This window comes from Delphinapterus leucas, chromosome 19, assembly GCF_059928025.1.
Source record: "Delphinapterus leucas isolate spDelLeu-1000000601 "Yukka" chromosome 19, BTC_Dleu_Yukka2, whole genome shotgun sequence".
Taxonomy (NCBI): Eukaryota; Metazoa; Chordata; class Mammalia; order Artiodactyla; family Monodontidae; genus Delphinapterus; species Delphinapterus leucas.
The window spans coordinates 51,839,588-51,855,462 of NC_143147.1; the positions used below are offsets into that span (position 1 = coordinate 51,839,588).

Genomic DNA, 15,875 nt, shown 5'->3' on the forward strand with positions numbered 1-15,875 from the left:
TAGGTCATGAGCTATAATTATGAAACCCAGAGGACAGGGACAAACCAGAGGGAAGGGCTGCTGAAGCCATAGTCATGGCCATATTCTAAGCCTACGCAAAGCAGTGTGTGTCTAAGAAAAAGTTACAAAGATGCACAGCGGGCTGGGCTTTCCTGCCTTCTCTGGTACTAAGTAGGAGGTGAATCTGAGGGAACTTCCTCCTGGTCTGGAATGTGAACACTCTTATTAAACATCAACATGAGTCCTCTGCTCAGTGCTGCTCACAAGCTTTAGGAGGAAATAAGAACAGGAAGGAATGATGGCTCTCCTCCGCTCTCGGCAGGTGGCACATGCTCTGAGAGGCTCGTTTAAGCGGAGGCAATACTAGGATATCCATGTACAACTTCACTCCTCCACTCTTCTTCAGGACGCAGGCAGTGACAGACACGTCCACCAGAGGGCAGCATCTGCCACTTTCCAGCCCTTGCCTTGGCCCTGGGTGGTTTTGGGTGAGTTGCCTCTGAAAGGGCCCCTGGCACGGGAAAAGGGTACCTAAAGGCCCCTTTCCCACATTGTTTCTTTTCACACTCATTCTGAGTAGTAGGTTGTGTTTCTTCCATTTGATGCTTGAGGAAGCAAAGCTGGGATTTGAAATACGGGTCTTTGTGATTCCCAGGCCAAAGCCGTTCCTGGGCATCCACTCCCCCAGCCCATCCCTGCTCGTGCAGACTCCTCTCCTCCCTTCATCTGTGCGCTCAGACAGGTACTTGGTTGGGATGCTGTGGAGACAAGGATGTCCTCAGCTGCTTTCTAGGTGAGCTCCATCCATCCTGTACCCTCCCCTACTCTAGAGCATGGGCTGTCCTGGGGAAAGGGACCTGGAATCATCTAAGTCCCCAGTTACATGCTGAGGAAACTGAGGCTCCCGGGGGAAAGTGGCTTTTCCAAGCCAGTCTACTTGGGAGGACAGGACTCATGATGACTCTCAGCCCAGGGTTTCAGCCCACCAGGCCTTGAGGGGTCCTCTCTCTCCAGCGTCATCTGTCCCATGGCCTCTGTTTTTCTCCTCCAAGAAATCCCTCTTCCCCAATAAAGGCCTGAGGGTTGAGTACTGCCCAGACCTTGCCTAGAAGTGCAGGGTTTTACAGGCATCTCTGCCAACCACCAAGGACCCCAGACCAGGAAACTCCCAGCTAAGGCTGGATGCTTGGTTCTCATACTCAGGGAACCGCCTTGAGTACATTTAATCATTCCATCATGCAAGATTTCCTGATTGCCTACTGTGTAGCCGGCACGGTGCTGGGCGCTGCAGAGCTGAGGATGAGAAGAGCCAGCTCCTGGGCTCAGCGTTTAGTCTGGTGGGGAGGCAGCTCCGAGGAAGGATAATCATTCAGCAGCTGCGATCTGACCCGCGTCACAGAGCCAACGCGAGGAAGCGGTAGGTCCCAGCTACTTTGTCCTTGTGTCTGGAATGCTTACTTGACTCTTTGCCGCTTAAACCTTGGCTTTAATGTCACAATGGGAAGGTCTTCATGAGCAATCCCCCTCCCCCGGGTAAAGCAGCTCTCTCCCCAGTCACTCTCTAGCACATTTCCGTGTTTTATTTTCCTTGATGGCACGTATCACCATCTGACATTAGCCTCTTCAGCCATTCCCTGTCTCTCCCCACTCTTCATTATAATGTCCACTCCACGAGGGCAGGTCCGAAGCCATTTCACTCAGGCCTTCAACCTAGCAGGCACTCCATAAATGAATGCTCAAAGTAAGAATGTTCCAGTGTTCTCTGTAGGGAATCCTCCAATGCACTAGGTCCTGGGCTGTCATCTTGTGGAGAGAAAGGGCTGCAGAGGTGAGGCTTCCAGGAAACAAAATGGTCATTAATGGAGGAAGGCTCCCTGGGCTGCAGGCTGGGTGTGGAGGCGGGGTTCCCATTTAAAGGAGACTGGATTGGGTTAGGCCCACAGCCTGGTGCTGCCCTGACAAACTGGGCCCCTTCCTTCGCTCTCACCTTGCCCCACCTCCTCCTTCCCATTTGTTCATCCACACCTTTCCTGGCAAAGGCAAAAGATGAAGGGTGGGGAGGTTGCCAGTTTCATCTCCCTTATCAGGTGATCAAGTGACAGTTTCCCTCTTGGGTGTGAGGCCCAGGAGATGTAGGAGAAATGTTAAAGAAATTTCAAAGACTGTGGAAGAAACACAAAACAGTGTGTGTCTGTTTTCAGTTTCCATGTGCTCTCCATTTCTCTGTGTTTTCGGTTTCACAGCCATTGTAGCATGTGATCAAAGCCAAGTTTGGCCAATTTCTAGCTGGATGAACTTGGACAAGTTACTTACCCTTTCTGGCTTTGGTGTCTTCTTTTTGGAATAACTATACTTACTACATGGTTTGAGTTTTGTATTAAAAAAAGGAAAAGTGTTGGGAATTTCCTGGCAGTCCAGTGGTTAGGACTCTGTGCTTTTACTGCAAGCGTGTGGGTTCTGTCCCTGGTCATAGAACTAAGATCTTGCAAGCTGCAAGGCACAGCCAAAAATAAAAATTAAAAAAAAAAAAAGGAAAAGTATGCAAAGTCCCTTGACCACAGCTTAGCATGCATTGGCCACTCAGTGAGCTAGTGGTTCCCAACCTCTCGGCTTGCTCTGACTTCCCCTCTCCTAACTCAGTTCCACCCTTGTGCCTTAGCTCCTGCTGCATTCTGCCACCCCACAACATGGGGTGTAACAAACTAATTACCTAAGGTTTTGATCTCTTAAGGGATTTGGGGAAGCTCCCTGCATTGCTGGGGAAAACCAGGTGGCTGGTTTTGTTGCGGGGAGGGGACGAGGAGGGTGCAAGGCAGGATGGTGCTAAACAGATGGGAAGCTAGTGGGCAGGAAGGGCTAGACCCTCCTGTCTGGCAATGGCTTCCCCCCCACCCCCTTTTACAATTCCCCTCATAGACAGCCTTTTAAAAAGTTAACACTGAATTATATAATAAATGCAAGCATCCAGCTTCCTGGTAAAAATGGAAAGAGTAGACTTAACATTTCATTCTCCTTTGAACCCCCTCCCCACCTTCAGTTTTACCTTCCTCCCTGCAGGTAATCACTGTTACCCTTTGGTCACACTGCCCGTTGGTGACATCTCCGCCTCTTCAGTGCTGCCCAGACTGTACCAGGCTGTAATGACTGGGGAGATGCCACTCAGTCCTGCCCACCTCCCAACCAATCCTATGCACGGCTAATTAACTTCTGGAAACCTTTCCAGAAGCTTCTAGTTGACGTGTTCTCTCCCTCCTCTGAAGTCCCGTAAGTGCTTATCTCACGATTTACAAAGTCCCAATGTTCCCCGTCAGTAGCCAGTCTTGTCTCTCTCACTAGAGTAGAAGCTGTCTGAGGCCAGGCCCCGTGGTCTGCTCATCCTCTATGTCTCCACAGTCTCTGGCTCATGCAGAGCAGACAGTATTAATGAGGTCAGTAAACACCCTGTGAAGTGAAGGATTTTGTCTTTATCGATTTGAACAAGGGAGGCCCTCAGGGGGTCTGCTGCTGGCAGGCACTCTGACCAACAACGGGGGGGGGGGGGACTTCTGCTGAGAATCTCCCTGAGGAGAGAGATTGGATAGGTAAGTGGCGAGGGGCCAAGGCACTGGATTCAGACACATCCTTGCTCAGCCACTTACTAGCTATATGTGACCTTAGACAAGTCATTGAGCCCTTCAGAGCTTTCTTCACCTATATAATGCAGACGACACCAGTCTCTCATTGGTTCCCCCTCTTCCTGTTCATCCTCTGGCTGTTACAAAGATCAATAGGGGTAATGGGTTTAGGCTGTTTTATGGGGTTCCATGTTCACACAGGTTAAAACATTGAATTAGGAAGGATAAAGGAGGAAGCCTTGTCAGCATCTCTCGAGTGGACCCGGCCAAGGGAGCGTATATACGTGGGGTGGATATCTCTGCCTGGGTGAGGGGGATGTGGTGGTATTGAGAGTGTTACGCTCTTCACCTCTCCTCCCTAGTCAAATGCTGCCACGCGTGTGCCTTTTGCCCCTCCCACCTTCCATCCCGGATTTATCCCGAGTTTAATTCCAAATATTAGATTATGGTAGAAAAGATCAAATAAAACGGTCACCAATTGACCAGACGTCCATCAGAGTGTGGCCCGGGTTCCAGTCCGCTTATCTCTACGCCCCGCCCCGCCCCGCCTCGCTGCCGCAGGGCTGATGATTGGTCCGCGCCACGTGACGTCACGCGCGGGTTTTAAGGCAGAGTGCCCCGGGCCGCTCGCTCCGCAGTGCCAGCGGGCTGGAGGCCGGCTAGGAATCTCGTGGCGCTGGCCCGGAGGGGAGCGGGGAGAGCGCGGCTGTCGGAAGGTAAAGGGGCTGTTCAGGCCGAGCCGAGGCGATCCGGGTGCGGGGCCGGAGGAGCTGGAGTCAGCGATCGCAGGAAGGCGGGCAGTGGAGTGTCGCGGGGCAGTGGGGAGGGGGTCTCTGCGTAAGGAGGATTGTGTCAACCGCCTAGGGATGTGGAAGGCGGGTGGGAGTGGGCCTCACTCTCCGGTCTCAGCGCCCGCACCCTGATTCTTAATTTGGGCCCTCTGCCCCCCAGCTGCACGTTCCCCCTAGGATTCTCTCCTGGGGAACGGGTCGCGATGCCTGCTACCTCGCCACAAGCGCAGAAGCTGACTGTCCGGCGATCGAGGTCTCTCCCCCCAACCTCAGTGTCCTGGGACCTGGGGGTTTCTGTAGGTCTCATCGCCCTTGTCAGGGCCCCTAGGGAGGGGGGAGATCCTCTGTTATACCTGCAGCTGCTTTAAGAAAACAAAAAGAGGAATTAAAAAAATGAGCAGCTGATTTAGGAAATGATCAAGAAGTTGCAAATTTCATGTTTATTATTAAACATCTCCTCCTCTTTTCTCGCATGACCTTTCCCTGTTCAGATAGCCCAGCTGTGGTCTCCAGAGCCTGCAGTTTCAAGGCCTCCTCCCTGCCTGTACTGTGAGCCCCAGGACCTGCACCTTAGCCAGTGTTCAACATGGGGAACCACTTGACAGATATGGCGCCCACCGCCTCCTTCCTGCCTCACTTCCAGGCCCTGCACGTTGTGGTCATTGGGCTGGACTCGGCTGGAAAGACCTCCCTTCTTTACCGCCTCAAGTTCAAAGAGTTTGTCCAGAGTGTCCCCACCAAAGGCTTCAACACCGAGAAGATCCGGGTGCCCCTGGGGGGGTCCCGTAGCATCACCTTTCAAGTGTGGGATGTGGGGGGGCAGGAGAAGCTTCGACCACTGTGGCGCTCCTACACACGCCGGACAGACGGGCTGGTGTTCGTGGTGGATGCCACTGAGGCTGAGCGGCTGGAGGAGGCCAAGGTGGAGCTACACCGAATCAGCCGGGCCTCGGACAACCAGGGTGTTCCTGTCCTGGTGCTGGCCAACAAGCAGGATCAGCCTGGGGCACTGAGTGCAGCCGAGGTGGAGAAGAGGCTGGCAGTCGGCGAGCTGGCTGCTGCCCCACTCACCCACGTGCAGGGCTGCAGTGCTGTGGACGGGCTGGGCCTGCAGCCAGGCCTGGAGCGCCTGTATGGGATGATCCTCAAGAGAAAGAAGACTGTCCGGACAGGCAAGAAGAGACGGTGACCTGAGGCTGCCCCCTCCTCACCAGTAGGGGTCTGCACACTTGGACAGCCAGGTGGAGCCTGTGGCCCCTCAGCCCCAGGGTGCAAGGACCTGTTCACGTCGATGAAGGACCGAGGAGCACACCGGGGGGGTCCTGTTTTGGGGCAGCACTGGGGTGGGCGATGGGAGATGGGATGTCTTCTCACATCTCTCCCTCATCCTCACTTCTGGAGAAGTGGAGGCTGCAGGACTGTGGAGGCTTAAATGTAAACTGACTCTACCTCGACCCTGTTTCCTGTTTTTCTTCTCTGGCTTTTTGATTAGATGTGTTTGGGGGTGAAGGAGAGTTTCTTGGAGGATGCATGTGGAATAAACAAGAACTAGCTCTTGCCCCTCCCCCCAACTGAGGGGTCTCCCCAGGTTGCTTTTCTAGGGGTGCCAGTCGTGATAGTCTATATTTTTCTCTTTGTATGAAAGTGCCGAGAACTCCTCCCCACCTTTGTAGACTCACAACCATTTTTATAAGCCACGTGTGTCCTCTGTATTATTATTATTAACGATTTTTTAGCATTTGCCTATAAGTTATTAAAGACTGATGATGTTGTAGCTCTAACCTTGGTCTGGCATTTTCCTCTCCTTACCTAGCCTCAGGGTTAGTCCAAGATTTCTATATGGGCAGGCAGGGGTGGGGAGGAGGGACTTATCTTGAAGCTGAATTTGCAAAGCAAGCACTTTTCTAAAAAATTAGATTGTATGTTTACGGGCTGGTGGGAACTATAGAGAGTTGAAATAACCCCATGCTATTGCCTGATCTCTGCCAGGTTTTTTTGGGTCCCTTCTTACTTCCACTTTCCTCCCCTCCCCTCCTCCTCTGGCTCTGACTTGCCCCCGATCCCAGCTGGTCCCTGCAGATTTAACTTCAGGTTTTGCTGGTGTGAGCTTCTCCTAGGTCCTTGCCCTTGGGGACACCTCTTAGGTCTATGTAGGTAGGTCTGCCCCGTCCGCAGCACTCAGGTGGTTAGTCTGATTTCCTCTCCCAACCCCAATACACATCTTGGGGGATGTGGAGAGAATGGAAAGTAATTTCCTCCTGGCCTTAAGCCACCTCTGTGTGCTCAGTCCTGCTGACTGCAGCTCACTGGCAACAGTGGCAGTGACTGGTGCTGGGGAGGCCTGGGCTGGATTGAACCAGCCAGGCACCTGTGACTAAGCCATGAGTCGTCCAGCTGTTCCCAAGAGAGGGGAAGTCTAGTAGCTGTTTGAGCCTGGTGCGAGTGAGGACGGCTGGATATCCACATAGACCACCAATGTTAGCAGTGATCGTAAGAATAAAATGCTAGTGTCGTGACAGCCTGAATACCCCTGCCCAGACTTTCAGGGCCACGCCCACCTCACCAGCACGAGGGCCAGCTGTGTTTGAGGACAATTAGATCTTCCTAATCTGAGTGGGAGTCGTAAGTAAAAACCAAGCACAATTCTTTCCAGTCCCCCAGTCCCATGCCCACCCTTTGTGCAAACATGGGATCCCCAGAGCATGTTCAGAGTCCCTGCTTCAGAATCAGATTAAAGGACCTGGGGAGGGAGGGGAGGTGCTGGCAACCCCATCCTGGGGGAGCCTTCCTAAGGAACTCATTTCTTCCTAGCCAGCCGGCAGAAGCTGAGTTTGCTGAGTCTGGGCCAGGTCAGATTTGCTAACACCCGTGCACGCCCCTTCTCCCGGCCCTCAAGGTGGCTGGCAGGACGGGGGTGGATGTGCATCCATCCGGAAGGGTGCCCAAGTCTGCGTCAGTGCTGGGGCCTGCTCGACAGAGCTGCCGGGCTGGTTCTGCTGGGGACACGTGCTACCTGGCCGCCCTCTACTCACACCTGTGACTCATCTCTCCCAGTCCTCAGGGTAGAGTCCTCTTCTGCAGCCCAGGAACAGGCTGGGGAGGACCTGGCTGGAAGGATCCTAGGTCTTGCTGGGAGATCTTTCTTCCCCATTCCACCCCAGTTTTGCTCTTTTGTCTCAAAATCTCCAAGGACACGTTCTCTCCATTTTTAGTCACCTGGGGGACTGAGGTCTCTGGATTTGGGGGGCTATGTATGCAGAGGTGCTCCCCCATCCCTAGCAGAGAGGCATCCATGATGCCAGCTCTACGGTTCTGCCAATCAGCCTCCCTCTCTATCTTATTAGAACTGTCTTCTGCTCCCCTCTTCTCCCCCAAACCCCTCTCCAGCCCTGGATGGGGACCATGGTCCACAGGAGACCTGCGAATGTCCTGGCTCGTGCCCTGACCCCCTGGGGGGTGGAGGAAGGGGGATGCTGGAGACAAGTGAGATGGAGAAGCCAGTTGCTCTGAAGCATTGTGCGGAGAGGGGAGCACGGGGGCATTCTGATTAGAAAGCCACATTCTGGCTGGGTAAGGGTCCGGAGCTTTGTAATAATCCTTAGTCCATCAAAGGGATGGAGGGCTGGGAGGGAGGGGACCACCTCAGGGGTTAGGCGTGTTGAACTCTGGGCCAGTTGCTTGGGATGGGGGTGGGATCAGGATTGCAGGTAGGTTGTAGTTTCTTTGTCTCAGCTTCTTTATTTAGGAGAATTTCTTTGAGACCCTGAGATGGGTGCTGAGGAAGAGGCTCCTTAAGGGCCGAGGGTGTCTAGGGGCTAAGAGTGGGGGCAGGGGCTGGTTGCCTGTGAGGTGAAGTTGAAGGAAACCAGTGGTCCCAGAGTTGGGGCTCCCTTCTAAGCGGCACCCCCCCAGTCACACCCCCCCAGCCACTGCCCCCCCCATCCCAGCCACCTCTTCTTCTTGCACAGGTTGGATGGTAAAATCCAGATGGAGTGCACTTTTCCTGGGTGCCCTGTGCTTCCCCAAAGCCCTCGTGAGGGCAAAGATGGCCGTGGTCCCTCACCTTCCCACACCCCCTCCAGTCCTCCCATGCTGCATGTGCTCAAGGAAGAGAAAAAGTAGCAAAAAGGGAGGAAAGAAGTCCCTAAGGGGGTAGCAACTTGCCCGAGGACACAGCTACTTAGTGGTGTGTCCAGATCCTTCCTCCCAGGCCAGCTCTTTGGACTCCCTTGGGCAGACAGCCAGGAGGTTGGAGACAGGGAGCAAGTCCAGGACCTCAGAGCTCTGACCTCCCCCTCCTTCCCTCCCTCCCTGCCTTGATTAGATTAGGGACCAGCTTTCCACTCCCCCACTCCCCTTCCTGAGGCGCGCGGGGGCTTTATCTTCAAAGCCCAGCAGAGCTCTGGCCTCAAATCTGGCCAGAAGTCCCCACCCTCCTTTCACACTGACCATGTGTCATAACAAGTCTTTCTGGAGATGGACACCTCCAACCAGGGCCTGGGAAGCACTGAGTTCCACTGAAGCACTTAGGAGGACACAGGACAGCCTGTTCTCCAACATGGGCATTTTCTGAACGGAGGCCAGTGGGAGGGGAGGGAGTAAAGGCAGTAAGGAAAGCCCAGGCCAGCACTGGGCTGTAAGGAATGGGCAGTCTGTAGCCACACATCATTTCCAAGGCCATCTGCAGGACCACGGCTGGGGAGTTTGTGGGTGGGTGTCATGGAACCTCTTCCTCTGGCTAAGACAGAGGAGGGTGTTTGTTCTTCCCTCCTTCCTTTAAAATTTTTTTTTAAAAACAGTTCCCCCCTTCCTCACTTGATTATAAAAGTAATAGGTCTTTGTTGTAAAAGAAACTTAGAAACTTAGAAAATGGAGAGCCCCATAGTCTAAACTTCAGAGCTAGCTAAACATTGTGAACAGGTTTTTACATATAATCTTTCAGATATTTTTTCTCTGCATATATTACAAATAGTATATATATATATATATATATATATATATGAATGACACATGGGGTTATCTCAGGCATATCGTTGTACAGTTTTGCTTTTCTCATTTATATCTTGGGCATAATTCAATGTCAGGACATATGGATTTTCTCATTCTTTTTGATGACTACATGAGATTCCATTGTATGAATGGGCCCTCATTTATTAATTAAATCCACAGCATGTCCCCAGCAATGAACTTCCTTGTACATATTTCTTTGTACACTGCGGGGAGATTTCCTGTAAGATGATTCCTAGAAGTGTAATTGTTGTATCAAAGGGTACACTTTTTTTTTTTTTTTTTTTTGCGGTACGCGGGCCTCTCACTGCTGTGGCCTCTCCCGTTGTGGAGCACAGGCTCTGGACGCGCAGGCTCAGCGGCCATGGCTCACGGGCCAAGCCGCTCCGCGGCATGTGGGATCTTCCCGGACTGGAGCACGAACCCGTGTCCCCTGCATCGGCAGGCGGACTCTCAACCACTGCGCCACCAGGGAAGCCCTGTTGGGGTGAATTTAATTCAGTCTCATCACCCTCCATCCTGAAATTTCAAGGCGTCTTCAAGCCGAGGGGTGTGTGTGTGGGTTAGGGTGCGAGAGTAGACATCACAGTGCTCCTGCTTTATGGCAGGTAAGAAAAAAAATCACCAGCGATACGGTAGAGGATTTGCAGGCCTGGGGATTGAGCCCCACCCGGGGCTGTCTGGTTGATGGCGGAGGTGGGCAGATGGTGAGGACTCCCTTAGCACCCAGCTTCTCACAGATGGCAGGCGGAGTGGGCGAAACAGCTCCTGAAATAAATCCCCGGGACTTGGCTCAGGGAGGGAGTGCGGCTGAGATTAGGAGCGTGGGCTGTGAAGGGAACATGGAGAACAGATCTGAGCCTGAAGGAGGGTGGCTGGGGACCTGGACCTCCCCCACTCCCCTAGTGGGGACCCCCATCAGCCACTATAGCTCATGGACTCCTGGAACAGGAAGCAGAAGCGTGAAGTATCATATCCCTCGGCCACTCTGGGTTGTTGGGGCTCCATCTCTGTTGAGTTCATTCAGGCCTCTGGGCTAATCCTGGGTCTATGCCCCTCCTGGGTGGATCGGGATGGTGGGGAGTGAGGCAGGCAGGAGAGTGTATCTCTTTAGTACCTCCCATCCCCTCCTATTAAATCTGGTGGAGATTGGTGGAGGAGGGTGGGGCTGACAGCTGGCTTTTAAAGATTGCTGAAAGTGAAGTTTTGCGATTTTGATTGTGTTTGTTTTTATAAGATCACTCACTGCTTTCCATTCCAGATGCTGACTCTTATCCCTCGGGAGAGAGAAGGCAGAAGTGCTTGCTCATTCCCTGGAATGCTCCCAGTCTAATGAGGGAGGAACAGAACCACCACTCTGACCAGGCAGCACCTCAGAAAGTAACCTCAGAGTAAGACGTGGCTCTGCCACCAACTTCTGTGACCTTGACCAAGCCCTTCCTTGTCCCCTGGCCTCAGTTTACCCAACTATAAAGTGAGGGGGTTGAGTACACAGTATCAGATCTTTTCTGGTTCACTTTCTGTGGTCCTCAGTACAAGGAGGGTGTGGGGAACTCCTTAATGATCTTTCTCCCTTCATCTTATCACTCTCTGAAATTACCTTGTTTTGTTTTCAAGTTTGTTTACTGTCTGCATTCATTTCCACGTTGTGCAGGACAGCCCTCATCCATTTTGCACACCACTCTATCCCCAGGACAGTGGTGGGCACACAGTAGGCGATCATCGCATATCTATGGAATGTGGGGTGTCCACTCAAGGATTGGAGGGTTGGGGTGTCACCGCATTGAAGAAGTGGTTTTAGTCTATAAATGCTGACAGCACTCAGGAAAGAAACTATCAAATAAGATTGGGGAGTTTATCTGGGAAGACTTCCTGGAGGAGGTGGGGAAAAGAAGCAGATTAAGGAACTGGAATTAAGTATTCTGATTAACTAGGGACTTGGAGGACCATGGGCTTGGAAGTACTTTCTTGGCCCTACCTACTGCTCAGGAGGAAAGATCTGAGGTTGAGGTTTAATAGACACAGCTCCTTCCTCCCTTCCCAGTAATTAGTTGCCTGGCCTGGGATGCTCCCTGGAGTCTGTTCACCACTCCCCTCTCCCAGCTCCTCCCAAGGTCACCCCAGGATAGTCGAACTGTATCTAGATTCCCATTCTCTGCCTCCCACCCCAGAGGAGCTGAGTGCAGAGCAGGTGCTGGGGAAGGGACTCCCAAGGTCTGGACTTGTGCTATCCCATATGGCAGCCACCAACCACACGTGGCCACTGAACCAGGGAAATGTAACAGAACTGAACTGGGACATGCCGTAAGTGTGAAATACACAACAGATTTTGAAGCCTTAGTATGAAAAAAGAATGTAAACATCTCATGAATACTTTTTTATATAGATGTGTTGAATTTTTGGATATATTGAGTTAAATAAAATGCTTCATTAAAATTAATTTCATCTGCTTCATTTTACCTTTAAAAAATGTGGTTACCAGAAATTCTAAAATTACATTTGCTGTTCGCGTTCTCTTTCTATTGACAATGCAGGTCCAGATATTTGGGGGAAGGAGCATTATGGGTAAAAGAATGGCAGAGCCATTGTTCTTCCTTTCTGCCGAAATCAGAAGAGAAACAGACCAAACTGCGGCAATCTGGAAGAAGGAGGGGAGGTTACAGGAGGGTCTTCTCGACAGGGAGGACTGAACAGCGTGAAAGATCTGCTCACCTCCTTCCTGGAAAGCTTTCAGGATAGGTCAAGACTTTGCATATCTCAAGTTATTATTTATTTATTTACGTTTTTGGCCTCGTGGCAATCTTAGTTCCCCGACCAGGGATTGAACCCAGGCCCCCTGCAGTGGAAGCGAGGAGTCCTAACCACGGGACTGCCATGGAAGTCTCTCAGATTATCTTAAAACACCTTATCAAACTATGATTCTCACTGATCCAAACCTGATTACTTTGCAGGTGATTTTGTAGCTCCATTTAGGATGTTTTCACTCTATAAACAGCTCTTTAACTGTCTATTTCACGATGAGCCCAGTTACCTGGAGTCCACAGAAAATTCCTATCCTGATTTTACCCGATAGTTTCTGACCTTTCATCATACTGCTTGGATAGCAGCAACAGTGTTGACAGACTGAAGTTTCATCATCTTGCCCTCCTCTGCTGCCTTCCTCTGCCCAACCCTCTCCCAACCCCCAAAAGGTGTTGGAGCAGAAAGAGAACTCAGGCAGGAGATACTGAAGGGGAAGATGCCAGCTGGGGGTTCTGGGTAATCCACCAACTAGATTATCTGCTCCTGAGTTTGCACAAACATAAGCAGGTGGCCTATATGCAGACGGGATGTACTGGGATGAGCCACGGGGATCAGGTTAACACTGCGTGTGTGTGAGTGTGTGTGTGTGTGTGTGTGTGTGTGTGTGTGTACGTGGGGGAGGGCAGTTCTGCAATAAAAACCCTCACCCACTTATCTCCCACCCAGAGCGTTAGTTCAATCAGTCATGTATTTTTTCAATTAATCACCTATAATATCACAAGATTTAGCCTTATTGGGCACTGACACACCATCCTAGGTGCTGGAGCTAAAGGTGTAACCTGTGCACAAAATTGTTCTAGATCCGGTTTCCTTGATGCCGAGCCTGAGACAGGGATTCAGGGGCATGTGGTTTATTGAGGGCAAAGTCTCAGGAGAAGGGGAGGAAGGGAAGCAGGATGGGGTAGGGGAGGGGCTAAGCAAGGACCCCCTCTCACAGCTGGAGTCTAATCTGGGTTTCACCCCGTAGGAAAGCTCTGGATGGAGACTGGGACCACAGAAAGGAGCCCCCTGAGGTAGGTACCCCCACCCCCATACCCCATCAGTCAGCTAATTGGCTGCTGGTTGCTCAAGTCTCCAGAGAAGGGGCCACTGGGAGCCTTTGGAGTCATTGGAGCCAACACTCACAGCCAGCAGAGGGGCCTGGGCAGGGCATCAAGGGCACCACTCAGGGTGTAGACCAAGAGACAAAAAAAGTCACTGACCTGGGCAGGCCAGTGCCCTGATTGCTGTCCTTGTTTGGCAATCCATTCCTTGTTCTATTCTCACTCTGGACCTCAGCCTCAGCTCTTAACTGCCCTTGTCGCACCTTGTTTCTCCCTCCATCTGCTTCTTGGTCCCTTCCTACCCCCACTGTCCTTGGTTCCTGCCTTTGATCTGCCTTCTCTCTTCTGAAACTCAGGATGAAATGCTGAGTTTCTTCGAGAGTCTCCAGGAAGCTGGGGTACTGGGTCACCCCTGTTGACCTCTTCCCTTGCCAATGGGTCACTTGAGCTCCGTTCTCCTGGACAGAAAGCTTTGGGGTCCCAGGGGACATTTGACTCAAATTACTTCTGTTGTGTGACTTCTTTACTGGGTGTATCCATCCCTGCCTCCTCTTGTGGAGCAAGGACAGTTTAGGAGAAATTCATTCTCAAGGCTTGACTCCTACTTAAACATCACAGGATACATTCTCTGGAAGGGAAGTGGGGGATCTGGGCTGGCTTCCTTAGAAACTTCAGCACTGAAAAGAAACCTCCTTTCCTTGACCCCTCCCAAATTCAAACAGGGACTGGGAGAAAGGAAGAGATGATTGTTTCTGGCCAGAGGCTGGGAGATGGATGGACTGACCTCTGAAATTTCCTTTTCTCTGGCACAGCCCTGTTTGTAGAGATGCCAGAGTTCTCGTTCAAAAAGCAGGGGAGAGAGGGAACTTCCCTGATGGTTCAGTGCTTAAGACTCTGTACTCCCAATGCAGGGGGCTCCGGTTCAACCCCTGGTCAGGGAACTAGATCCCACATGCATGCCACAACTAAGAGTTTGCATGCCACAGCTAAGGAGCCAGCAAGCCGCAACTAAGGAGCCCATGTGCCACAACTAAGGAGCCCTCAAGCCACAATAAGGAGCCCGCCTGATGCAACTAAGACCTGGTGCAGCCAAACAAATAAATAAATATTAAAAAAAAAAAAGCAAGGGAAAGAGTACTCTCTGAGGGCATTTAGTTGTTCTTTCATACCCCAGGTCACACAGAGGGATCCAGTGTCATGCCCTCCACATCCTCCTGTCCCTAGCATGTGGATTTCCTGTGGTATGTGTTTCTCTCTGACACACACACACACACACACACACCTTGTTGAAACCAGGATTGCTGGTTCCAGGGAGGGGAGTGAGGAAGCAGCTGTGGACAGGTGCGGGTGGTCACATGTTTATCCCTCTGGGAGGTGACACTTGCACTACACCTCCACAGGTTTCATCTGAACCTCACCCTAGCCTGGGCCCTGTGTCATCAAGGAGGGCAGGAGGGATGGAGGAGTTGAGTTGGCCCTCTGGCAACAAGGAAAGCATTCTTAACAGGCCCTTGAACTGTCAGCAAATCAATTCTCTCCGGGACCACATCTGGAGGAAAGTCAACTTAAAGAACAGCAGCAGGTGGGACTTCCCTGGTGGCTCAGTGGTTAAGACTCTACACTCCCAATGCAGGGGGCCCAGGTTCGATCCCTGGTTGAGGAACTAGATCCCACATGCATGCCGCAACTAAGAGTTCACATGCCACAATTAAGGAGCCCTCAAGCCACAACTAAGGAGCCTGCCTGCCACAACTAAGACCCGACACAACGAAATAAATAAATAAAATAATATTTAAAAAAATAAAGAATCTGCCTGCCAATGCAGGGGACACAGGTTCGATCCCTGGTCCGGGAAGATCCCACATGCCACAGAGCATCTAAGTCTGCGAGCCACAACTACTGAGCCCATGTGCTGCAACTACTGAAGCCCACGCGCCTAGAGCCCATGCTCTGCAACAAGAGAAGCCACTGCAATGAGGAGCCCGCGCACCGCAACAAAGAGTAACCCCCACTCACAGCAACTAGAGAAAAGGCCCCCACGCAGCAATGAAGACCCAACGCTGCCATAAAAAAAAAAAAAGAAAAAAAGGACAGCAGCGGGAATCGGGCCTAGATTGCTGGGTGAACTTCAGTTGATAGAAGCACCCTGGAGAAGTTTGGGGGAACATCCATCCTTCCTGATGTATTGGTTGAAGGCAGGGTGTAGGGCCAGGATAAAGTGTGCGGCCTGGATCAGGGAAAATGACCCTGGCATTCCAAAGAATTTGGCTGCTCTGAATCAGAGGAAGGCACCGTCTGACCGGACGAGTTGCCCCCATTAGGCTGGGGTTGAGGCTGTAACTGCGGTAACTCGTTGATGAATGCAATTTGCAGCTGGCTTCTCTCCCTGTGACAGGCCTCAATTAGAGCTGCTAGAGGGAGCTGAGGTGGGAGGAGGAGCTGGGATGTTGTTTCCGACTGCTTCTCCTGGTCCCCTTTCAGCTCGCAGCCCCACCCCGAAGAAACAAGAAGGGATTCTTTAGGCTGATTCATTGTCCCCAACTCCTGAACTTACTCCCTGAGATGTAATTTTAGAACAAGTGGTACTGGGTGGAGAGGGAGAAAGGTATAAAATGAAG

General features: G+C 51.7%; 1 protein-coding gene across 1 annotated transcript; it reads left to right on the top strand.

Annotated features, from left to right (window-relative positions):
* Positions 1 to 3,756: 3,756 nt before the first annotated feature.
* On the top strand, positions 3,757 to 6,186 carry ARL4D (ARF like GTPase 4D). Its single transcript, XM_022566912.2, has 2 exons — positions 3,757 to 4,330; positions 4,897 to 6,186. Exon 2 carries the CDS (start codon positions 4,992 to 4,994, stop codon positions 5,592 to 5,594), a length of 603 nt encoding a protein of 200 aa, XP_022422620.1. The 5' UTR covers positions 3,757 to 4,330; positions 4,897 to 4,991; the 3' UTR covers positions 5,595 to 6,186.
* Positions 6,187 to 15,875: the final 9,689 nt, after the last annotated feature.

Excerpts from the sequence above, each read along its gene's own strand:
- ARL4D (XM_022566912.2), top strand. The coding sequence starts at position 4,992 with ATGGGGAACCACTTGACAGATATGGCGCCCACCGCCTCCTTCCTGCCT.